The sequence below is a fragment of the Lampris incognitus genome, chromosome 4, assembly GCF_029633865.1.
Source record: "Lampris incognitus isolate fLamInc1 chromosome 4, fLamInc1.hap2, whole genome shotgun sequence".
Lineage (NCBI taxonomy): Eukaryota > Metazoa > Chordata > Actinopteri > Lampriformes > Lampridae > Lampris > Lampris incognitus.
This window is the reverse complement of record NC_079214.1, coordinates 49,364,707-49,391,100: the sequence shown is the minus strand read 5'-3', so window position 1 is coordinate 49,391,100 and position 26,394 is coordinate 49,364,707. Positions and strand designations below refer to the sequence as shown.

Here is a 26,394-nt window from a genome sequence, read left to right as displayed (position 1 = left end):
TTGAAAAAGCCTAAAATTACAACTTTGTTTTTGTAATTGGATTAGGCTTCTTCCGGCTATGTGGGAGATGACTGCTCAGCCATGTCATGTCCACATCAGCTGTGGCCGCACCGGATGTTAACTAATACGCAAACCAGGTGATTCTGGACATGGGCAGATGTCACAGACCTAATCTAGTTTAGGGCGATAGGTAATGCAAACAGGCAAACAGACACACACACACTCTCTCTCTCTCGCTCTCTCGCTCTCACACACACACAGAAAGATATAGACATAGACACAAGCACTCCCTCATCAAGCCTTTGCAAACACACAATCACTCTGTTGAAATAACTACATGACCAACTGCACTAGTGTTTAGAGAGCTGTAGCACATTTCATCCCATCATCATTTTTCGTGTGACAACGCTTGTGCGGCAGTTTGTGTCTGCAGGCTTGTGTGTTTGTATGTGTAAGCATTAATGTATGTGTTTACTATGTCGAAAATGATTTTGGACAAATCACTGTAATCAGTTTTGATGCCACACATTCTTATTACACCTCCCTGTTATTTTTTTCTTTTCATTTTGTACTAAGTTATGACTGATGTCGTGAGCTGACATATTTTTAAGTGTGGCTGGCCACACTGCTAACACCGACTGTTGACAGACTATTCCCTGTGATGACACTTTTTAATAGTAATAATGTTAACAGCCTCTTCTGTCAAACAGCCTGCGTGTGACATGGGCATCAATATTCACTACGGCTCTTCTACCCTGACATTTAGCAACACAAACAAGACTGCAGGGACATGTTCCACTGTCCTATCAGAGCACGAAGTAAACACAACAACGGATTCACTTTACACACAGTGGGAGGCAAATGCAAAAATGAAGTGACGGGTGGAAGTGCTGCTGACATAACAGCATCATCATTGTAGAGCCTGTGACCTTGATGGCTGAACACCATGGTAGTGCTCATGCAGAAGGAGCTGCAGAGAAGAGAATCTCCAACCTTATTGGACATCATCTACCCTTACACAACACAAGCCCCTCTTTAAACACACACAAAGACACAAACAATCTTTCACTAACACTTTCTCCATATCAGAGATCTGTTTTTCCCAGTTATTTATTCCTTTTCCCTTTTTTTTTGCTCCATTATCCTCTGTATTGAACTTAGTGTCATTTGTTTTCCTATGTTGACATATTTTCTATTCATTTCAGCTGGGTTTTGTTTTTTGTTTTGTTTTTTCTTACAAGTCCTTGTTAAATAGGGAAAAAAAAGTGTTTATCTCACAATCGCAGTTTGTGTTTTTCTCTCTGGTTATTGCGTGTGTACTAACTTGTGTTATCACATGTACCAACCACTGGGCCGTGTACTTGGAGCAGCAGGAATGTTGTGGTTACATCAGCCATGTTGATGAGGATGCTTTAGCCTTCCAAGCATGCTTCCTTCATATTCTGACCACACCACTGTATCAAAACATGCCCTTTCCTTTTCATTACATTTTAAAAAGGAGGGCAGAGGCTGGTTGAGGTGTTTTCCCTGGGTCAAACTAAGAGAATCTGTTTCATCAGGCACAGTGTTGTACTTGTGTTCAAGAATGACAGTGAAGTGCCGCTGGGGTATCACAGATGGGTATCACATTTAAAGAGCTTTTCATTATGTTGCTATGGTAGACTTCAGAATTAGAATCAGAATCAGATTTATTGCCAGGTAGTTCAAGAACACGCAAGGAATTTGTCTTGGTGTGTTGATGAAAGAGGGAAAAATTAACAGTAAATAGTATAGATAAAAGTTAAAAATATAATAAAATATATATACACAAGATGAAATAAAATAAAAATAAAAACAAGGGGTGTATGGGTGGTGTGGCAGTCAATTCCATCGCCTACTAACACAGGGATCTCCAGTTCGAACCCTCATGTTACCTCCAGATTGGTTGGGTTCCTACAGACACAACTGGCTGTGTCTGCTGATGGGAAGCTGGATGTGGGTATGTGTCCTGGTCGCTGCACTAGCACCTCCTCTGGTTGGCTGGGGCACCTGTTCAGGGGGGGGGGGCTGAGGGGAATAGTTGAACCTCCCACGTGCTATGTCTCCATGGTGAAACTCCTCACTGTCAGGTGAAAAGAAGCAGCTGGCAACGCCACATGTAATGGAGGAAGGATGTGGTAGTCTGCAGCCCTCCTTGGCTCAGCGGAGGAGGTGGAGCAGTGACCAGGATGGCTCGGAAGAATGGGGTAATTGGCCAAGTACAGAAGGGGGGAAAATCCCCCCCACCAAAAAAAAAGGTGCAACAATAATAATAATAATAATAATACATTCTATTAAGTTACAATAATGGGGAAACACTGGGAATACGGCAATACTCTATTTACAAAATGTTCAACTTTAAATAAGTTATTTACAGAAAATGTAGTTATTTGGAGAAAAATAATTATTTACAGGGTAGTACAGGCTTTATGCAAAGTGTCCCTGTACAGAGGGCACAGTAGGGCAGATAGATATGTTTGTGCATGTGACTGTGTGCATGTGTGTAGGTCTATGTCATGCTGTGGTGTAGAGAAAAGGTCAATGGGGGAGGGTGGGGGACAGAGTCAGCATCTGTGGGTGTCTGGGGGCTTGTTGGAAAGGCCTACTGCTGTACGGAAGAAGCTGTTCTTGTGGCGTGAGGCTCTGGTTTTTATGAACCTTTGTCTCTTGCCAGAGGGGAGTGTTTTGAAGAGACCATGGCCTGGGTGGGAAGGGTCTACCATGATCTCTCCTGCTTGCCTCAGAGTCCTTGAAACGTACAGGTCCTGGAGGGATGGCAGGTTGCAGCCAATCACCCTCTTAGCAGAGCGAATGATACGATGCATTCTGCTCTTGTCCTTGACAGTGGCAGCAATGTACCCCCACTGGGCCCCTACTGAAGCAGGGGAGGAGGAGCAGGTGCTCTGGAACTGGTGGGTGGAGTCACGGGAGATGGTGTCAGGACTGTCCCATTGTCTTTCAAATCGATAATAGTACTAATTCAGATCCTTGGCCAGGCGCAAGTCATTAGTGGAGTGGGAGGCTTTCGATTTGTAGTTGGTGATCTGTCTGAGGCTCTTCCAAACAGAGGCCGAGTTTTTTTCTGATTACTGCTGTTGAAGTCTCTCAAAGTATAGTCATTTATAATATCTCACTGCCTTGCTAAACCTGTATTTAGACTCTAAACTTTAAACCAGACCTTGTCCCCACTCCTAAATGCTTCCTCCTTTTCCAACCTTAGCTTCTGAGTTTAGCTATAAACCAGGGTTTGATGTTGCTGTAACTAAACGTGGTGTGTGATGGTACACAGCTGTCTCACAGAAGCTGATGTAAGATGTCCCAGCCCCAGTGTACTCATCCAGACTGTTGGTGGCAGACCTGAAAACATCCCAGTCAGTACAGTCCAAGCATGCACGAAGATCTTCCATAGCTTCACTGGTCCACTTCTTAGATGTCCTTACAACAGTTTTAGAGAGTTATAATTCAAACAAGTTGGTGATTTGAGGAAGTGACCAATGAAGAAGTCTTCCGTCAAACTGCCATCAAACAATGTGGACATTTTTCAACCTTGTGGTTGTCGTTATAAAGACAAAATGAACAAGGATCATCTATTTAAAGAATAACTCAAGACTACACCATTTTAGTGAATTTGATGACATCTATAGCTAAAAAAAACATTTAAAGGTTGAAAACATTGCAGGCTGGTATTGGTACGCCATGATATTGACATAGCATGATAAACACAGCTGCAGCTAATAAAATTAATAGGGTTGCCAAGTTTGTGTACCTTCCTAGAGTGAGATTTTGATGCCATGGGCTTAATCACATGTACCCGCACTTAATCACGTGCACATATTTGGACTCAATTTACCATCAGGATTTTAAAAAGTATGAAGTTTACATATGTGGCAGAAGTGGGAGCTTAGGTCTAAGATTTAAGGATATAGCTTGACTACACCACCCCAGGACTTCTACTCACAATTCTCATAATATTAGACATACATGGCCCTGTGATGGACTGACGGTCTGTCCAGGGTGTCTCCTTGCCTGCTGTCCAATAACTGCTGGAATAGGATCCAGCATCCCGCGACCCTGCTCAGGATAAGCAGCTTGGATAATGGATGGATGCAGGAATCAGGTGGACCATGACTTGGTCAGAGTAACCCAGTGCAGCATGGGGGACTGCATAATAAATAGGCACTGTTGATTGTAGTGTAACGGTGATCCAAGGTGTTCTCCTCCCTGGTCTAGGGTTGGGCGTCGTTTGGATTTTAACGATTCTGATTCCGATTCTGCTTTTCGATTCTGGTTCTTTGAGAGGCGGGGTCAAAACATGTCACATGCTTATTTCACAGAAGAAACATTTATTTTAAAAAAAAACTTTATACAAGCCATTCTGTTTTAGGAATGGATCACTCATGTGAATGTCACATTCTTATATTTACATTTACAACAACTGTCTTCATACATGAAGATGAAGAAATAAAGACACAGTCACAACCTGGTCCAGACTACCAGGTATTAAACTCCTTAAATTATAAACAGTTCTTGTTTAGAAAAATGGGCTTATCTGCCTTCTCAGGCTGTAAATGTGAGCGTTCAGCACAGAAAAAACACATTTCAGTATTTGCATACAGTTTGTAGCAATTTGCTCATGTATAAGTTGCTTGCTGTCTCACTGTTGCGAATAAGACAAATGTTATTAATTTTCACTTACCCAACTGCGACGAGGTGCTGCTTGCTGTTTGCTCAGGGTTGGGTTAAGAGGATGCTGAAGCTGGAGATGGAGGCTGGCGCATGTGTCAAACACGGAACACTGGTTAATTTGTACACCACGTAGGCGAAGGTGTTCGGCCATATTTGTTGTGCATTCTCCCTTGTACGAAAAAATTTTGCCACAGGCGCTGCACTGTGCCAACCCCTCATTTTTCAAGGCAAAATGAAGCCACACTTTCGACCGCTGCTCGGTCTGGTCGATGATGGCACACATTTAACTTGCGGAGGCAGAAGCTATGGAAGCTGCATGCCACCACCACGGAAACTGAAACTAAGTTTAACACGAGTGAAATGTATTTAGGAACCAATAGGCAAAATAGAAATCTGAATTTCTTAACGATTCCTTTGGAATCGGAATTTTGGGACCGGTTCCCATTTGGAACCAGTTCTCAACCGGTTCTCGATGCCCAATCCTACCCTGGTCAGGCATTTAATCAGCTGATGGTATTTAGGTAGTTCATGGCTGAGATTCCCTTTGTTAAAGTCACCGAGGGCAATTTTTGTTATCCTGGGGTTTTGTTTTTTTTCTTTACATGCTGATGCTGGTCACGTGGCTTGGGTCCTGGGCAGTTCCGATGGCATCTGGACACTACTTGGCATCCTGTGCATCATATTCTTCATAAATTGTATAATTCCATTACAATTCTGTTATCATCTTTCAATGCTGTATTCTGTAAATTGTGTAAACACAACATCCATTCCACTTTATCCATCTTGGGAGAGAGGTCCCTCCTCTATTGCTCTCCCTGATGCTTCTTCCTATTTTTTCTCCCTGTTAAAGGGTTTTTTTTAGGGAGTTGCTCCTTATCCGATGCAAGGGTCTAAGGACAGGATGTTGTCTTGCTGTAAAGCCCCTTAAGGCGAAATTGTAATTTGTGAGATTGGGCTATACAAATAAAACTGACTTGACTTGACAATAACAAAAGAGTCCGGGTTTGTTCGCTCCACACACAATATCTGGTCGACGAGCATGCACTGTGCCTCTTGCTTGTCGGCTTGCGGTGGAATGTAAACACCAGGCAGAATGGATGAAGCAAATTCATGGAGAAAGTAGAAGGACTTACAGTTCATGAAAAAGTTTCCAGAACAGGAGAACAGTGCTGCAGAATCATTGTCACTTCTTTACACCAGCCACTGTTAACATAAAAACAAATACCTCCACCTTTGGTTCTGTCAGAGAGCTCTGTGTTGTGATCTGCTCTGAACAGCTGGCAGGCTTCCAGCTGTTCAGAGTGGATTCCGGTATTGATCAACAAGCTGTTCAGAGCGGATTCTGGTATTGATCAACACAGCCAAGTTTCTGTGAAACACAAAATGCAAGATGAAGAAAAGTCTCTATTCTTCCCCACCAGTAGATGAAGTTCATCTAGTTTGTTGCACAGCAATTGCATGTTAAAGAGAAATATTCTTGGTGATGGAAGTGCGTAGTCTGTGTCTGCGGAGACGCATGAGTGCGCTGGCACATTTCCCTCTCCTCCAGTGTTTCACTGTGTGAACAAAGGGTGAGGGCATCTTTGACCAAAACGTCCAGTAATTCCACAGATGGGATGAGAAAGTTGGAAAATAAATCCACAGAAGTTGCTTCCCTGATGTTCATAAGCTCTTCTCTAGTGAAAGAGCTCCAGATACTGTAGCAAAACTTTGGGTTCGCGAAGCGAACCCTAGTTATATGAACAACGACAAAATGACTGAGAGGGTTATTGCATTGTGACATCATCCACAATAGCTCGCTGGAAAAAAGAAAAACGATGGAGGTGCATTCCCCGTGCCAATCCCGGACAATATGACCCCCTGTGGTCATATGTCCTCCCACCGACCCCGTATTGGCACGCCCACCGGAAGCGCTATTCCTCTTTGTAAGTCGAACCATCTCCAACTAAATGAGCAACACACCTGTGGCCCGGGTAGGAGGAGAACGGCTCTATTCTCAGCCATTTTGTCGTTGTTCATATAACTAGGGTTCGCTTCGCGAACCCAAAGTTACATTTCACGTACTCCAAAATGGCTGAGAGGGTTATTGCATTGAACAACGACAGGATTCGTGCCTCCGTTCCCTAGCCGTCCAATGAACCCTTCAAACCCCTGGTGGGAAGGGGTACGTGTTCTGATGAGAGCATCCTAAGAGGTCTGCTCCAGAACAGCGTCGGCAACCGACTGCACCTTAACGTGCCGGTAATAATGCCGTAAGAAAGTGGTCTCACCACTCCAAACCGCCGCCTGGCGGATCACCTCCCAGTCGATACCTGACAACACAGCTATCGACATAGTAGTCCCTCGGGTAGAATGCGCCTTCAGCTTAGGAGCTGTTTTACCCGCTTTGGTATACGCCTCCGTAATACCATCCACCAGCCAGTGTGCTAGCCTCTGGGTGGAAAGGGCATAACCTGGTTTGCTCACTCTGTAGGTCAACAGCAGCCTGTCAGACCTACGAATATCTGCTGTGCGCCGCATGTAAATGCGTAAAGCCTGTACAGGACACGAGAGGTGCAAGCGTTTCTCATCCCTAGTCACTGGTGACGGATGAAACGCGTGTATCACCACCGGGGCCCTACACGTCAGGACAGACAGTTTTGGGCACGAAGCTGGGGTCTGTAAAGAGCGTGACCATCAGATCACCAGAAAACACCATCCCCTTGATGGTGAGTGCAGTGAGCTCACAACCCCTCGCTGCGGTGGTAAGTGCCAAGAGCACAGCCAGCTTAGCCGAGACATAACGCATGTCTGCCGTAGACATGGGTTCAAAGGGATCTTTCTCTAGTGCGCGCAGAACAAGGGAAGCATCCCAAGTTTCAGCGCTCGTAAGCTCCTTAGCTGAGAGCTTCTTAGCACCCAACAGGTACTGCGTCATGAGTGGGTGCGTGAAAACCGTGCTACCCTCGATCTTCCCCGGAAGAACGTGAGAGCCGATACACAGACTTTGACCGAGGAGAAAGACCATAGTCTATCACTCCTACAGACCTCCACAAAAGTCAGTGTAGGGCCAACCCCTACTGACAAAGGGTCCATGTCGCGTTCAGCGCAAAATTGGTCAAATCGATTCCAGTACCCCTGGTACCTGGAATACGTGGAGTCTTTACGCGCCGCTAAGATGACACGAATCACTTGCGCACTAAGTCCCATAGCTAAGAGCCTGGCTTTGTAAGCATCCACGCCGCTAATCGGGAGCCTCCTATCCAGGGGCCCTCCCGTAGCAGCCCTCCTGCTTGCGTGAGCGCGTCCGCCCACTCCGGGACGTCGAACCGCTCGCCTACTATCCAGGGCACTATTCGCGGAAACCACGGGGTGCTCGGTTCGTACGGGGCCACGAGAACTAACCGACCCCCTGTGCACTCGAACTTGACCACCAGGTCTAGGAGGCACCTGCGCGGGGGGAATGCGTAAAGCATCTCCTCGGGCCATGGATCTAGTCCAAGCGCGTTGACCCCCAACGGCGCTAGGTCGAACGGGAGCATCGAGTACCAACGAGGGCACTTGTAATTGAGTTTCGATGCGAACAGATCCACTTGAGCTACCCCGAACCTCTCCCAGATCATAGCCACTATGGCTGGGTTGAGGCTCCAATTGTCCGCATGCGGGCCGCCTCTCGACAGGATGTCCGCTGCTTCGTTGTCCTTCCCAGGAACATGAAGCGCCCTGATTGATAGCGCGTTGCTGTTGACCCAAATCCAAATTTGCATGGCCAACTCTCTGCAACGCTTGGACTTCATACCGCCTTGGCGGTTGATGTAGGCCTTGGCCGTCATGCTGTCTGTCATTATCAGTATGTGACGGCCTACGAAATCCTGAGCGAAATGCTGGATAGCCAGCCAAATCGTCTCCGTCTCGCGCGCGTTGATGCGGACCTTCTCCCCAGACGGCCACACTCCTCGCGCTGTTTTGTAGCCAAGGATGGCCCCCCCAACCCGAGAGGGACGCATCCATATAAATCGTTACCTCGGGTCCCCTGGGGCCCATAGGGACCCCAGACATGTCCACGCAGGCTCCGTTCCAGTGGTCTAGGTCCTGCGCTACCACGCGCGGGACCAGGATAAGATGGTTGTTGTACCGGCGTTCATTGCCGTATTTCAAGAAGTGAACTGCGAACCACAATTGCAGTCTCCTCATGAACAACAGACCTAAAGGAACAACTTGGTGAGCCGATGCCAGAAGGCCCAGCAGCCTCCTGATCATCCGATAAGTGACATATGTCCCCGGGACGAAATGTGCCAACGTGGTCCTGGTGGAATGCCATCTCTCTTGCGTAAGGGTTGTGCGCATGGATACCGTATCCAAACTCAGACCCAGATACGTTGCCTGGCATGAAGGCCATGGCGCGCTCTTCTTTATGTTGATAGTGAAACCCATGTACTCCATGAATTCCATCAACTCCTGAGTATGGAGTATTGCTTGTTCCGGCGACCGGGCCAACACCAACAGGTCGTCTAGGAACCATGCCAAGCGCATACCTTTGCGCATCAACACTCCGAGCGCTGCTTTAAAACACCTTGTGAATGTCAGAGGAGAGAGGCGATATCCGAACGGGAGGCATGTGTACTGGTAACACTGACCCCGGTAACAGAACCCAAGATACTTTCTGTGTCTTTCCGCAATCGGACAATGATAGAAAGCATCTTTTAGGTCGACCGAAGTTAGCCAATCGGACTGTGTCACCATTGACAGCAGAACCGGTGTGCGTAGCATTTTGAAACTGACCTTCTCTACATACTTGTTGAAGGGTTTCAAATCTAGGATTGGGCGCATGCCCCCATCCTTCTTCGGGACCAGAAAGTAACGGCTGTAAAACCCGTCTTCTCTTTCTAGGGGAGGAACCACCGTGATTGCCCCTTTCGAGAGTAACTGTGAGTTCGTTGTCTAGGATTTGTGCTTCGGCCACCGACCCCGGTTCCGTATGCACTATTCCCAAGTACGGGGGTACAATACCGTTCTCGAAAAGGATTTGGTGTCCATGGGCTATCTGATCCAAAACAGAAGCCGACGGGACCAATTCCTTCCACCTGTGTAACATGCGTGACAGAGGTCTCGTTACCTCCTGTACCTTGCTGTTCAGGTAGCACGCGTAAGTTGCGCGTAAAGGGTCTGGGGAAGCCCCGCCCGCCATGCCCTGCATCCATGGGGGGGCTTCGTCCTTGTAAAGGAGACCCAGATGGGGGAATTGGCGTTTTGAACCTTTCCAAATTACCATTTGACCCATCAGAGAGACTAAACATTGTCGCATCATAGTCCCCTCCCAGGGGCTCATTTGCGCTCATGTCATTATTATCCAATATTTCCAGCAGGGATGTTATTACATTGTTATCATCATCTTTACCTAAAGATTCAGACAGACAATCAGACTTGCGTTTCAAACCTTTTAATACGCAATCACCATCATCACCAACATAAAAACTTTTATTCACATTCACAACCTTTGGAATAGAACAAGTAGACTGTGCATCAGAAACCAAAATAAAAGGCGCAGTGTTTAGCCCTGCGCACGCTGTGTCCCCTGAACAAGCGTCTATATCGCAGGAGACGGCTCTGGAATCAGTCTGTTGGTGTGGGTCGTAACATCCTGCCAAAACACGTCACTTGGCAGCTCCCTTCTTGGAGGTGTCTGCGCTGTCCGGCTTGGCCGCCTTGGCCGCTGGTTCTGTGGAAGACTGGGAGTTTGGACGTGAGCCCTGTCCATGCCCGCGCCCCGCTTTACCACCTCTTTTTGGATAAGTCTCTCTCCATTTCTGCTTGCGCGCAGGCTTGTCCCCCTGCCCTTTGCCCACCGCGGGCTTAGGGGTAGGCGGGTTCTTCATCATTGGGAGAAGCTCCTTGTGCAAGGTTTTGCGCTCGGCCTGGGCGGCCTTGTATTTGCTGATAATGTCCGGGGTCGTTCCAAACAGGCCCTGGTTCCCTGCGCAGGAGTGGGCCATCCACTCCTTGCAGAATTCCTCTTTTACCCCGGCTGTCTCTAGCCAGAGACGTCTGCGCGAAAGGGTGGAGGCAGCTGCGCTAGAACCGCACTCTAGAGCGATGGAATACAGCAGCGATCCCAGGGAGTCAGCTATGCGTTCCATTTCCAAGATGTACTCACAACCTGCTTCGCTGGCCACTACGTCACCGAACTCGGCCCCGTCGATACCTGCTGTAGCGATGGCGGCTTTGCTTTGCTCGACGTTTGATAGGCTGCAGAGCTTGCACATGTACGCCGTTATCATCCCAGCCGTTGAGACGAGTCCAGCTGCGCGTGTACTGGCGTGCCATGCATCACACGCGTAACGATCCACCTGTTGGCCCCACTGCGAAGGGTGTTTGGGAGTATCGCGAGACCCCACCTTGGTGTTAGGGTTGAACGATAAAACGTCCCTCTCTGGTTGCGGAATTTTCCAGTCTTTGCAGTTCAGGTTCCTAACCTCGACTGCTAAGACGTCAACCCCCTTCTGACTGAACTTTGAGGACGATTTAAGTAGCGGATCCGCCTCCGCCCGCTTAAACGCTCGTTCGATGTGAGGATAAGGTGGTAGAGTGGAGTCCCTGACCCTCTCTGCCATTCGTGGAAAATCGGCTACCACCGGATCTTGAGGATTGCCCGGCTCGGTAACGATGTCGGCAGACTTGACCGCTCGCGCGAACAGATCGCGGAAACTGGCGAGGAATGTTTCGGACCCACGTTGCATGGCGTCGCCATCTTTGTTTGGTTGAGACGAACTTGGCTGGTCGTCTTCCACGCCCTGATCGTCTACTTCCTCAGGCAGTGAATCCTCGGGTTCCGCACCCGCCGAATAACATGCCACGGATTCACCAGGGAGAGATAGGATCTCATTGGTCCAGTCCTCTCTAACTACCCCGGATGGTGGGATAGCCTCTGGCTCCGGAGGGATGCTAATGCTAGCCGCCGTCCCGTGACTATAGCTAGGAAGCATCGGAGGGATGTTGCTAGCCTCCGCCCCATGGCTATAGCTAGGTAGCACCATGCTAGCCGCCTCGTTAGCAGGTGCGAAGGGATCTGCAAGTCCCCATCTTTGACGGTACAGGGCAGCCAACCTTTGGCGTCCCGATCCTCTGATGGTTTTACAGAAATTGCAGTCGATCTCATTACGGTCTACATCCCTCAAGTAGCCTGTGTAGTGAACATGCGGGATATGGGAGACACAGTCCGGATGGGGGTGCCATTGGAGCGTCGCTGGTTTAACACACCCGCACCAAGCGTAGAATCCGGCCACATCGACCGGATTAACGAACATATTGGCGATAAAAGGTAAGCTAACTATAAGTTAGTATCTAATATACCAGTATATCACTAGATTACTTGCGTATTTGTAGTTTTACTCTTAGTCCCAGCGAGAGAGAAACAGCCATCGACCGATCTCATTTAGTTGGAGATGGAAAGAGGAATAGCGCTTCCGGTGGGCGTGCCAATACGGGGTCGGTGGAAGGACATATGACCACAGGGGGTCATATTGTCCGGGATTGGCACGGGAATGCACCTCCATCGTTTTTCTTTTTTCCAGCGAGCTATTGTGGATGATGTCACAATGCAATAACCCTCTCAGCCATTTTGGAGTACGTGAAATGTAACACTGAGTTTTCAAGCAAAACAATACAAAACAATGTGCACCAACACACTGAGGCAGCCATCTGTGGCACCATCTTGGAGAGAATAAACACAAGTGGAGCATCCAAAAACAGAAGTGACACGTGCAGTGAAACATCTTCAGTGCATGTTTTTTTTTTTTTTTTTTTGGATCAAGATCTTTTAAGTGTATATATTTTTAGCGCTGGTGGCATTTTTGGGAATCAAAACCTTAACCCTAGCAGCACTGGTGGCATACACTACTCATTAATCTGTATAGGACCGAATGTCTGCAGCAAAATTCACATCGGTTTAGCTTTAGCTTCATTACTTCTGCCAAGGAGGTGATGTTTTTGTCTGTTTGTCAGCAATTTATTTCAAAAATGGATTCTCACAAAATCTCATAGGTTTCGGTCAGAAGAATTAACTAGATTTTAGTGGTGAAATTTTGAACATTTTTGAGAGAGAGATTCTGCAAGTGACACGCAAAAAACGATTATGTTTTGTTTGCAATTTGAATAGTTTTAGCTGTACTATTGGTCATTCAAGAGCAGTGGTGAAGGAAAAGGCAATAAAAAAACCAGTCAGAAGGTTGAAAAGGTTATGCTAAAGAGTGGATTTCATGTCAACAGAAGTGATCCAGCACACCTGTTAGCATTGACAGACAGACAGACAAAAAGGATTTGTCTGTCTGTACTGTCTTTACAGTACAACTGTCAATAGTACTGTCAATGCTGTCAATGGATCAAACAGATCCAATGTCATTGGTCACAGCTGTGTTTATCCTGCTATGCTTATATCACAATACAGATACCAACCTAGAATGTTTTAATCCTTAGAAAGTTTTTAACCTGCAGATGTCAGCTAACAGTAAAATGGTCTGGGGTTTCATTACTCTTTAAGTAGCCATTCAACATACAGTACACCTCAATATGAAAGGAACACCACATGAAAGTGCAAAACAAAAGGACAACAAGAATGTACTTGTCGCCATTGTTGCAACTTCTGTTGTTGTTTGTTCCAACCAAAACAGAAGAGGATCCATTTATATCTAGACAGTCTTTTCATTTTCAACCACCATTGCTTTTCGCTGGGCAATGTATTTTTACGAGAATAAAGGACTTCTTAGTTTAACTGGCATTTCACATCCACCAGCTGTCGACTGTCACAAACACATAGCCTGCTCCTAAGACTGGCCAGAAAATCAAACAGGTTTGAGTTTGTCTTGAGTCCAAGAGGCTGTTAAGAGCACTGAAACTGAGTGGCTTGGGGTGTCACACTAGACAACCATCTCTCACAGGAGAGTTGTGACCATCCTGAAAACTCTGATCATGATAAGTGATTGGTACTGAACAATTTCCTACCACAATATCTTCCCAGGATCCTCTGTAGAAGATGGGGCTGTTGACATTCCAATAGGCACACAGGCATTCTAGACGACCCAGCTAAAGACGAAACAAGAGTCAATGCTTTATAACACAGTGGCCAAGTATGGCTTGGTTCTCTAAGCCAAGGACTCCGCAAACCTCAGTGGGGCTATATTGATATGAAAGTCCAGTGATTTACACAATATTTGTTGAAACAGTGTGAATAAGACTGATTTCAATGCATATGAAAACAAATGCATCTTTATGAAGACACTAAGATTTATACACAATGCTGTAAAACACAGTATCCATTAAACAATAGATACAATTGTTTTACAATTTATTTGTTACAATCTGAGTGAATGGACCTGCAGATGTTGTCAAAAAGTACAACTTCATAAAAACTGTGAGTGCTGATACCTTGTAAATGATCTTGGCTGCCTCATTCAGAATACATGTCCTCCAGTTTTCATCAGCCGTCTAAAAGCAGAAACAGTCAGAGGGTGAACAACACTGAGTGATTCAGATTTGGAAAAGACAATGAACCAATGAGCCTCTTTCCACAAAGGAGTGAGGGTACTGGGCTCAGAACAATTGGCAATTAATCACACTTAGGTGGTAAAAGTGTGTGAACCCTTGTGCATGTGTGCGCATAATTATGGATAACAGAAATATGGACAGATACACAAAGAGAAGGATAAAGAGAATGAGAGAGAGAGAGTTTGCACAGAACGTGTATTTTTCCCACCTGTAAACTCAGCTCTGCTAAGGTAACTCCCATGGAGATGGGGCGTTGGGGGTCTGACAGCTGAAACATAGAATAGATGGAGAAAAATCCCATCACACAAACTGTGTACCTAGAGGTGGTAAAGACAAGGACTGAATGATCCAGCTGAATAAAAACCAAGTCATGCTGTTCAAAAATGGGGGGAGAGCCTGGTGGTGAGAGAAGTCACCTCTCAGACTGCTGGAAGTTACTCGCTGAAAACCTTTACTGACTGGAAAACAAATCTGGGCAGTTAATGAGAAACGCTCCTCTACCTGTAACTATCACCACCAAGGGTGCCCTTGGGGAAGGCGCCTAATCCCCTGGTGCCCCAGTGAAGCAACAATACAAACCTATGGCTGTACAGGGCAGCTCACTGCTATAATGTGTAAAACTGTATGAACATGATACAGGATGGCGCTAAAAGAGCAGGTGTGCTCTTTCAAATTTCTCTGTTTTGTTTAAAAAAAAAAACAAATAAAAAAAAAAACTGGGGATTCTGGTATTTGAGAGGTGGTGAACAATTGTAGATTTTGGGTTTACGGAGTTCAGCTGGCATTCCAGTATCTTGGTGAATGTAGAGCTAGAAGTGGCCAAGGGAGTGCGAGTTAAAAATTTAAAAAATCTACATTAATTTATTAAAGGGATGAATAGAAGAGCCTGTATGCACTTTTTCTCAGCTCTGTTCTGACTCCCACAAAGAATGGATCTACACCTAGGGGCTGGCCAGCAGAATAAAAGTCCTGCTATGATGGCCACTGGGAGCTGCACAGTACGACCACAAGTTTCCATTACTGGCATGGAGATCAGAGGCCTTGTTTAAGAATACCTTAGAAGTATCTGTTCAGGGAGAGGACAGGGATTTTCCTTGACCTCTCTCAACCAGATCTGTCAAGCGGATCTAGGCTTTAAACTTGAGACTTCCCAGCTTCAACACCAATAAAACCAAAGGCCAAAACTTACATCATCCTCGTATCGGATGTGGATACTGGTGATCTTGACCTCGAGGTTCTTGATGACCTGAGTTCCAAGCTTCTCTGCAAATGTGTCCTTTTTCTCATCTTGGGGCTTTTCTGAAACAATTATAATATAAAGAATACCAACTTATTAACTGGTATATTAACTGAAAATGAAGGGCCACCAACGGCAATGTAAAATCAATACTACAGTATTAATAATGTAACCGGCATATAATAAATAAAATGGCAATTACATATGGCGATATAAACACAGTAAAACCCACACTTAAATTCAGTTTATCTTTTGGTATGTAGAATAGTGTGTTCATATCATTGTGTAACTGTATAATACAACAATTACCTGGTATAAGCTAAAACAAATGAATCCAATATGACTTCAAACACAAACATTAGGGCAGTACAAGTAGATTAACGGTAATGTCATTCTGAAAACATCTAGTTTAATCGTAGGTGTCTGTAGTTGGAAAAAAAAAATCTGATGGCGATGCTACTTTACCCATCTCTAATATTCAGAATATCCAGGGTGGGAAATGAAATCCAGCAGCTAGGTTAATTGCTAGTAAATGTATGAAAGTAAAAGTTTGTCTAAGACACTTTGGTATGTAGCGAACTCTCTTTTGGGGTAATACTCCATTTCAAAAACCTGATCGGAAATGGTAAAGTTTACCAACCACTGTGGCCAAAAGACAAAGACCGGCCCTAATTATATCAACCAATTACCTTCACATAAATACACAATCCAATGAAATGTGGCCCCTTACACACAAATAAAACACAGCCCCTTACCTTGTTTGTGTTCATGTCGTTTCAATTTTCTGAAGCCTTTTTTATGCTTTTTATGTTTTTTGAGTCCTTTTGAGACTAACGCAGCACCAAAGAGAGAGATAAGCATTAGTGGATAAGTCAGCCCAGCATTCGAGCCCCACACAAAAGACAGATCATGCAGAAAACAGGGTTCTTACACATTTCCAAATTCAAAATGCCGATTTTTTTTTACCCCCCTGTACTTTAATTTGTTAAAAAGGATTTCAAGATTTTGGTAGGTTTTCAGATATATGTTGTTCTATTTTGTTCAAAATGGCTTAGCAGCATAACTGCGAAATATGCCACTATTCACTCATTACTTAGGTATGTTTTACTACAATACTACCATGTGAGATGACAAAGTAAATAAAGTAAAAAAAAGAAAATGTAGTGACACAAGTGCAGTTGGACTGAAAGTCTTTTTTCTCATATTTCCCACACCCCACATTTCCTAAAATATCAACGACCAAGGAATAAATCCAACCCCTTATCCGTGTTTTTCCAGACCTGTGTAAGAACCCTGAGAACGTTTCGAGAGATAAGGTGATGGAGAAGAGCCAATTTCACAGCAGAGCTGGATCAGGTTGAACAAGCTGAGCACCAATCATTTCTGCTACCTTTGTCTATCTATCCTGCATATATCCTGCATTTGAACTAAAGGTATTATAAAATAACCATAATTGTTACACAAGATCTACAAATTTCAATTCACTTGCAACAAGACCACCATGTAAGGACATGATGGTAAAGAAAAGAGACTGACCTATTTTTTCCTAAACTATTTCCTTTTGGGATGGAGTAAAACAGTTGCAGACATTGGCAGGCAAGCAGTAAAAAGTGAGACTTTTACTATAGAGTTTGGCACTGCAAATAGCCTTAAATATGAAGCCACTTCACCACATACACAACACTCAGTGCTACTAACCCCTCCTGAAACCTCTTTGACAAGACTTCATTAAGAAGACAGTTTATCTGTGAAATTTCACTTGCCTTAGCAAGACTAATTAATAGCGTAGCGCTAATGACATGTCTGTGTTTAATGGTGTATTTTTGAGTGTTTGTGTGCTTACAGTGTGTCTAATTTGGCTCATGCGCTTGTATCTTTATATGTTGTGTTTTGCGTTCCAGTTTCCATGCAAATATCTAATGCTAAGTCTTTCGCAGTGTGTGTAGGTGTGAGAGTGTACACCATCAAGTGTCTGCAGAGTGTGCTGGTCTATGTAATTCAGTGTCTGTGTGTGTGTGTGACATATTCCATTGGCCATGATGACGTATTTTAGAGAGAGCGTGTGTGTGTGTGTGTGTGCGTGTGTGTTTGTCTGTACGTCTGACATCTTCACGCTCATGGCTAATGTCCTGCTGATGACAGGCTGAGAACAGACAGGACCTACCGCTCTGGGGCTCCTTGTACACAACACTCTCCAGGTTGAACAGGAAGTCTCCTGTGTGAGAGGCTACAGGCCGGCCAGCGACAGCACAAGACAAACATCAGAAAGCTTGTTAAATCCACACATCCACTCACTTGCCTGTGTGGCCATTTATATGTGCACACTTGTCCACCCCTCTATTCACTCACTCATCCACAGATCCCTCCATCAAAGCATCAAAGTAAACATCCATGCCGATCTAAAGCACTCACTCATCTGCCATTCTCTCACTATCAATCCATCTATCAGTCCACTGATTCATGCGTCAATCCAGCTCTCCGTCCATCCATCCAATCACCCATTCTCCCATCTATTTATCCATCCAAGCATTCCTGGATCTTCATCATACCATCTACTCATCCATCAATCTATCTTCCTTCAGGATACAAGTGAGGAGAACAATCATACAGCTCAATGGTGAGACAAATACATCATGTTAGTAATCATTATTTGTTCAATACAGCTGACACCTAACCACTCCAAAGTTACTTTGTATGTCATCATCAAACAAAAATGTATTGTCAATGGTGTTGGTAGACATGTTAAATTGTCATTCTGCAAAGCAAAAGCAGGTACTTTCCTAAAATTGTTAAAATGCATGTTCAGTTAAAGGGAAAATTCGCCAATTTTCAACCATATTTCTCTCTGAATTAGGGATATAGTGTGAAAAACAATTGCAGTTGTTGCCAAGGTTCACTTTGTGTCTTTTGGGCACAGAGCGCAGCTGCTCTTCTTCCGGCACCGGCACTGTCATTCGATGTGTACGGTGACGTAGTTGGTGTCAAGGAAGAACTATGGGCAAGTTCAGCTTGGATTTCTAGCCTCCGCCTCTGGGTAGTCAAGGGGGTAGCTCTCTAGATACTGCTCAAAAACAAAACTTCCTTGTTCTCTTCGCTTGTATTGCAAACTAGCTACATTTCCAACAGCGAAAATGGCATCCCAAAATATGAGTGCAGAGGATGTTATGGACAAGGATACATTTTAAAGTGGTTTGGCTGACTCGGCTATTCAAACATATTTATTCCAGGCAGAATCTACAACTGAAGAAATGAGAGCAAGAGGATATGGCCGGCAGGGATCATCCAGAACCTGAGCTGCCGAGAGCAAACAGCAACTGGTGATGCCGTTGCTCAAATTGCCCTCCGCTACCAACAGAAACTGAATCATTCTGCTGCAATGCATTTCAGTGTGGGCAGTTGGATGCTGTCACCGATGCTAACCCTGAGACGGCCTGTGTGTGCGTTACTGTACATGAAAAGTGTAACTCCTCATATGGACAGAGGTGCTGGATGCTTTCTTCAGGATCCCGAGGATAAACTGGAAAAGACAACCAAGACCAGCAGGGCCAATAGGGTAGCTGACCATTGAGTGAGTATTTTATCACCTAACACTATGGTTTGGCCAACAGAGTAACAGCTATAGGCTAGTGTGGTGACACACGACAACGCTGGACAAGCAGTTGTCGCAACATGTTTTTACTGATTGCAGGGTAACCTCGTTACCCTGATAAATTGTATAGTATATTTTCCCACGTCTCACCAAATTTCCTGTTGGCAAGCACATTACCTCATCATATTGGCCAAAAAGTTGCCCAGTTTATCGTCACCCTCACATTATTTGTTGTCTTCACTAAGGTAATTTGCAATTACAATGACCATGTTTTGTGTTTACAATAGCTGCTTATTGTTTTTTTGTTGAGTGGGTGGTAAAAGGGGAGAAACCTGCCAAAAGGAACCACATAATCTTGTCTGCCTGTGTCATACATCACATCAGAGCCAAATAGCCTTACTCCAATGGTCAGTTCAGAGGGCATGCCGAAGGGGATGAAGCAACAGACGAGCTTTGACCATGTGATATGCAAGCCTTTGTAATGCTGCTAAACTTCAATGCAGCTTACAATAGAAACTTTTACCTTGAAGCTTGTTGGGACTGATCTGGACTTTGTCTTGTCCAAAGTGTGATATGCAATATGCTTAACATTTATTTGAAAATCAAATAATACATAATATAACATGTGTTGGTTTCAATAAAGTTTCATTTTATATATACAAACTTGAATTGTTTATTTCCACACTAATGTCCATCTATGTTGGCTGCAGATACACCTATGTCAGATGCATGCAAAATCACACCTGCTGGCTCAAAATGCATTACATTTTCTTTCCAAAACACGGCGAAATAGTTCCTTTTTTTTGGGGGGGGGGTATGGTTAAAAATAAACCATTTGTGGCAGAATGGGAAAGCTGTTGCCTTTGGGGTGGGTTCTCTAAGTGAGAAAGAAAAAATGCTTTAAAAACCTATTTCACCCTGTTATGGAAGCAAGTCAACTGAACAGAACCTGCCAATGCACTTTTTTAAATCCAGGCATTTCATAAAAAAATGATAAAGACCATAAAAGGATGAATATCAATGCATAGTACAAAATGTTCATTATATTTTTGAAAAAACACTTTTGTATTTAAAATTAACTGACAAAAAATAACTGAAAACACATCTGAAAAAAAAATATATATGAGGGATTTGTAAATGCTTTACTTGGACAGAGTAAGACTTGGTGAAATTTAACTTCAAGAACTAAATCAAACCTCTTGGGTAATGCTACAGTTTGGGGTTCACGTAGAAAACCCAAGGAAGATGAAAAGATATTAACACGGCCTTTCAGATCCTTCAAAACAGAGTACACTCAGAGCAAGACTCAGTAGTTTGATCTGGTGCATATGATCTATGGGATTATAAGGATGGACATGGCCACGTTTAGCTGATGACAGTCATAGATTCTCCCTTTGGCCATGACAACTCTCAACTCTATCAACGGCAAAGCAATGTCACCAGCAGAGAGACAGAGAGTAATTTAAGATTTAAAGGAAGGATATAACAGGATGAAGAAAGTGATTGGCCGACTTACTGGGGCCAGCTGTCTGACTTGTTGACTGACTTACTTGAGAGATGGTTGAACTTCCTGGCCTGTCTCTCTCTCTCTCTCTCTTGCTCTCTCTTCCTCTTTATAATACTCATCTCAATCTGTCAGTCAAGCAACCAGCCAGCCAGTCACCACCCCAGTTAATCTGTTGCACTGACTGACAAGCCAGCTAGTCAGAGGAAATGGGGGAGGGGAGCTGTTAGGATAAGAGACAGGAAGGAGTATGAGAAAGTGAAATGTTGAGAGAGATTTCTGTCTCATAGACACAGGTATCAGAATAAATATGTTTACTGACTGCTCACAATTTCAGCTGCTAGCAAGCCATGTGATCCTTGGGCTCCCACGGGGCCCACTGTCTCTGTGAGCTGTCGTCACTGAGCTCTCCTGGCTGTTAATCTCTATCATGAGTTTAAATATTGAGTCAGGCACCAGACCTCACAGAGCTATCTTCACGTCCCTCGTGCTGATACGGAACAGATGGGAATGATAAACGTTGGAAAACTAATCATTCAAGTAATTAGATAACGGGAACGCTGTGACAGAGATGCCATCCAGTTCTTTTTTCTTTCTTTTTCAATTATTCTTATCTCTCAAAGCATCTCTGATTCATTTGGGCCAGGAAAGATGAGAACAAAGAGACACAAACACAGATACGCAATCAAAGGTTAATCTGTCACAGGAGCACAAATAGTGTTGGGAACATGTGGCAAGAGAAGTTAGTTAATCGATGTCTGGTTGTAATACTATGTTCTTTGGTATTGATATTTCACTTTTGCATGTTACTGGCCCAATATCTCAGATACAAATATTAAAATCCCAAACCAAACTCTTAGCATGCCAAATATCAAAGCAGAGTATCTCGGGCCGACAAACTGCCTAAAACATGCAGTGTTTTGAGCATCACGCAAAGTATTCCTCCTGTTCATTGGTACGAACCATTGCATGTAACTCGATTTTTTAAAATAACAGTCTTTATGGAGGCCAGTTCGTAAACCAGGCGTTCGTAACCCGGGGACTCCCTGTACTAAAGTCTTAACACTATCAAGTAATACTTTCCTAACTGGTATCTGGAACAGCTCTCGGTATGTGAAAGTGGTGACAGTGCATCCCAAGGATAAATCAAATAAAAAGAGCTTCCCATTAGGGTGCCATGAAAACGACAAGGGGAAGGTTGTTCTGAAATGTTAAACACTCAATGTTGGAGGAAAGCAGGGTGTTACTGGCATTAAGCGGTTGAAGTTGGAAAAAAAGCAATAATTTGCTGGATTACCAGATCAGACAGACACACACAAATACATCGATACATGAATACATACAAGCAAGGGAGAAAAGAAGGCTTTGAGTGAACTGTACAGTGTGTTGGTAGTTTGTTGGTGTTATATCGGTGGACTGGGGGCCAGGGCTCAGTCACACCTTACCTCTTCGTGCAGCCATTTGAAGTGCCTCCTCGATGCGCTGCAGCTCCTTCTGCTTTGCCTCCTGCGTGTAGCGCTCCTCCTTAGCAGCATCATATTTGATCGCTTGTGAAATAAGAAGGAAATCATCAGGTGACAGTTGCCTCAACACTGGAGTTGTGTATGATTTCAGAGGTCTATAAGTTTATAAAACATCAAGTGTGAGCGTGGTTAGATTGTTGCAGGGACACTCATGGATTAAGTCTACTGTTTTAGGTGTCTGTATACGGTCTGTGTACAGTGACTTTCTTTTGGGGGGGAGTTTCCCCCCCTTTTTTTCTCCCCAATTGTATCCGGCCAATTACCCCACTTTTCCAAGCCATCCCAGTCACTGCTCCACCCACTCTGCCGATCCGAAGAGGGCTGCAGGCTACCACATGCCTCCTCCGATACGAGGAGTCATCAGCCGCTTTTCACCTGACAGTGAGGGGTTTCGCCAGTGACACGTAGCACATGGGAGGATCACGCTATTCCCCCCAGTTCCCCCTCCCCCCTGAACAGGTGCCCCAGCTGACCAGAGGAGGCGCTAGTGCAGCAACCAGGACACATACCCAAATCTGGCTTGCCACCCGCAGACACAGCCAATTGTTTCTGTAGGGACACCCGACCACGCTGGAGGTAACGCAGGGATTCGAACCGGGATCCTCGTGTTGTAGGCAATGGAATAGACCGCCACACCACCCGGACATCCCTACATTGACTCTGACATCCACATCACTGAGTACCCATTCAATCTGATGTCTGTGCAACAGACAATGACTGACATGATACAATGATCCTGTTTTTTTTTTCCTATTTAATTCAGGATAGAAGCTCCAACTCATTCAAGCACGATTAATAATAGTGGATGGAATGCCAAAATAATTATTGCATGTAAGATGTAAATAAATCCTGTTTTGGAGAATACAAACACATTTGCGACCTTGTTTGTTTTTTGACGAATGTCCATCCATTTTTGTTTCAATCAATTAATGTGTCTCAAAACTGACAAAATACCTAAATATTGAAATACTTGGACAAATATCATCATTGGTAAATATATTCACTATTTGAAAAAAAAAAAAATTAACATGAAATGAAAGTGCACATGTTGTTCACTGTGATGTGAAGTGCTCATGTGTATGAGTAGCCAGGGACCATCTGCCACAGTCTCTGCTTCATTACTGAAGCATGGGTGCGCCTTGCACTGACGGCTCAGCTCCCCAACACATATTCACATGATCTCTGTAGTAAAAAAAAGCCTGAATAAATATAATCACACCACGAAAGACATGGCAGAACTGGATGATCTGCCAGAACATTTGATATATCAAATACACAAATTCCACAAAAATCCTTGGTGCATTATTATAGCCTAGGAGGTCTTCTAATCACTAGTCACTTTCTAATGGGACATGTTGGTTATATACAGAGAAAAAACCTAATGTTCTCTTGGGGTGTTTGCATGTGTGTATAAATGACCAATTAATGATAATGATGATGGTGTGTGTCCGTGTATGTGCGCAAGTACACATGTATAACGTATTCAGTTGGCATGATGATAAATTCTTGTTATGTGTGTGTGTGTGTGTGTGTGTGTGTGTGTGTGTGTGTGTGTGGGCTGTGTTGCGGGGAAATATTTTTCTATACCAGATCACTCGTAAAAGTTATATTTGTTTGTTCATTCATTCATTTTTTTTAGCTGGCCAGATAAACAATTTCGATATATTAACTGATTTTCGTTTAAAACCGAGGTTTATTTATTTTCAAGTACAGGGTCAGAGATTGATTACAATGAATTACCTCTTCCGTGAAAGAAGCAAAATTTCATGGATTTTAAACAGAGTATTATAAAACACTCAAGTTCACAATCCAACCACCACTGTTTTATTTTTTTGCATTTATCTAAAAGATGCTTTATGGGGGAAATCATGTACCGGTTGTCCTACTTTGCATGTTTTCTAGATGATCTTTTTCATGTGCACCTTAAACGAAATGTTTGTCCTTACTTCAATAAATTCTTATTTTTCAGCAATACAGCCTTTCCTCGAGATTTAAATGCAGATTGTACCTCTATTTTTAACTCTTGATTTCCTGGAGAGAGAGAGAGAGAGAAAAAAAAGAAGCCTTGTTGTGTTGCATTATTCACCTCTCTAGGGATGAAAGAGATGCAGAGAGCACATTTGCTACTGGGCTGTTGAGCTGCTTGGCAACAATCATGCACGGCGACCTTTTGAATTGAGACACAGGTCCTTCGCCAGGAAAGCCCAGGGCTCACTTTCACAGGAGCATCTCAGTGCTAAGATCCTCTCTGTTCCAGCCTAAAGTGACAGGGAAAGACAGTCCCTTCACAAGTACCTCTATGAGAAGCCCTGAATAAAGTGGCTAGTGTGGGCATCCTGGCAGCATGCCAAGGAAAAGCAACCATCCCAAATAAATTCTTGTTTAAGATATAGTATATCTATTATTTTAGGCAGTTCGGTGGCGTAGTGGTTAACGCGGTCACCTCACGGCAAGAAGGTCCTGGGTTCGAACCCTGGGGCTGTCCAACCATGGGGGTCATCCCAGGTCATCCCGTGTGGAGTTTTCATGTTCTCCTCATGTCTGCGTGGGTTTACTCCAGGTGCTCCGGTTTCCTCCCACAGTCCAAAGTCATGTAGGTCAGGTGAATCAGCCATATTAAATTGTCCCTAGGTGTAGGTGTGCGTGTGTGTGTGTGTGTGTGTGTGTGTGGGGGGGGGGGGCTGTGCTGGCCTGGCAGCCTGTCCAGGGTGTCTCCCAACCTGCTGCTCAATGAGTGCTGGGATAGGCTCCAGCATCCCGTGACCCTGATTGCGACTAGCAGCTCGGATAATGGATGGATGGCTCTATTATTTATTAAAAATATTGTCATGAACTAAGTTGGAGAATGTTGCGTCTTGGCACTACTTGCTGGGGGTTGAATGACTATTTTTCACCCTCTTTAACAATTTAGATTGTGGGTTTTGAATCTGGGTTTAAACCAACAATATTATAAGCATAAGTGAACCATACTAGCATCCTGACAAATATCTTTGTTAATAAATATCAGATTTTTGTAGGTCTTGAGGAGCTCAGTGTAAACCAACAACACAACGTCCATTGCACGTTGTCCATCTTGGGAGAGAGATCCCTCCTCTGTTGCTCTCCCTGAAGCTTCTTCCTATTTTTTCTCCCTGTTAAAATTTTGTTTTAGGGAGCTGTTCCTTATCCGATGCGAGAGTCTAAGGACAGGATGTTGTGTTGCCGGAAAGGCCACTGAGGCAAATTTGTGATATTGGGCTACACAAATAAAATTGACTTGACTTGACTTGACAATAGAGAGACATTATTTACCCCAATTGTACTTGGCCAATTACCCCACTCTTCCGAGCTGTCCTGGTCGCTGCTCCTGACAGTGAGGAGTTTCGTCAGGGGGATGTAGCACGTGGGAGGATCACGCTATTCCCCCAAGTTACTCCTTCCCCCTGAACAGGCACCCCGACCGACCAGAGGAGGTGCTAGTGCAGCAACCAGGACATATAACCACATCTGGCTTCCCACCCACAGACACGGTCAAATGTGTCTGTAGGGATGCCCGACCAAGCCGGAGGTAACACGGGGATTCAAACTGGTGATCTCCATGTACATAGGCAATGGAATAGACCGCTACGCTACCCGGCCACGCTGCATGCTGGAATTTAATCACATTTTTATTATCCTCGTTTTTTATTTGTTTTGTGTCCTGTTTGCTGTGAATCTCATTGACCCCGATTACACAAGACATTTTAAGTGATATATTTCCAGATCGTAGCCAGATGTAATTTGTCCACATTGTAATTAAACCTGCTATCAAATGCGTGTCTCCAGTGACTGTGCAGAGATCTGAGTGCACTCCCCCAGCACCATCCTGCACAATATGAGGATCCTGACTCCTGAATGAGGCCTGTTTTCTGCTACTTTAGGAGGAGCTGAGAGTTGATGTACACAGCTTGGAGAAACACTTCCATTGACAAAGAACAAACTTGCAGCCACAATGCATCTCTACACATCACGTGGTTTAAGCAACCAGAATTCATCCACAATACATCATGAGCACATTTACAACTGAATTTTCATCTGGAAAAGAGTGACTGGATTGCTAGCCAATCAATCAAGCCATAAAGACACATGTACATGGGCTCTTAATGTTGTTAAATGTGGTTGTTTTGTTTTTTGTGTGTTGTTAATTTTTTTTTTTTGGCGGGGGGGGGGAGCTTGAATTGGCTACAAGTGGAAAGAACATTCCCTAAACTAGTCAGAAATAAAATGTACAATGCCTTTCTGACCAGCTTGGTCTAGTCAGAAAGGCACGAACTGATGAAGCCTCTTGGATGAGAGGCAA

General features: G+C 44.4%; 1 protein-coding gene across 1 annotated transcript in view; it reads right to left on the bottom strand.

Annotated features, from left to right (window-relative positions):
- The window catches only part of vps13c (vacuolar protein sorting 13 homolog C), a 163,369-nt gene that overhangs the window by 116,947 nt on the left and 20,028 nt on the right, over positions 1 to 26,394 (bottom strand). The window contains exons 5-9 of the mRNA XM_056279041.1: positions 21,999 to 22,100; positions 15,413 to 15,522; positions 14,432 to 14,491; positions 14,104 to 14,163; positions 13,681 to 13,761 (exon numbers count right to left, since the gene is read on the bottom strand). Of these exons, the coding sequence (XP_056135016.1) occupies positions 13,681 to 13,761; positions 14,104 to 14,163; positions 14,432 to 14,491; positions 15,413 to 15,522; positions 21,999 to 22,100 (413 nt within the window). The remainder of the gene's footprint in view (positions 1 to 13,680; positions 13,762 to 14,103; positions 14,164 to 14,431; positions 14,492 to 15,412; positions 15,523 to 21,998; positions 22,101 to 26,394) is intronic.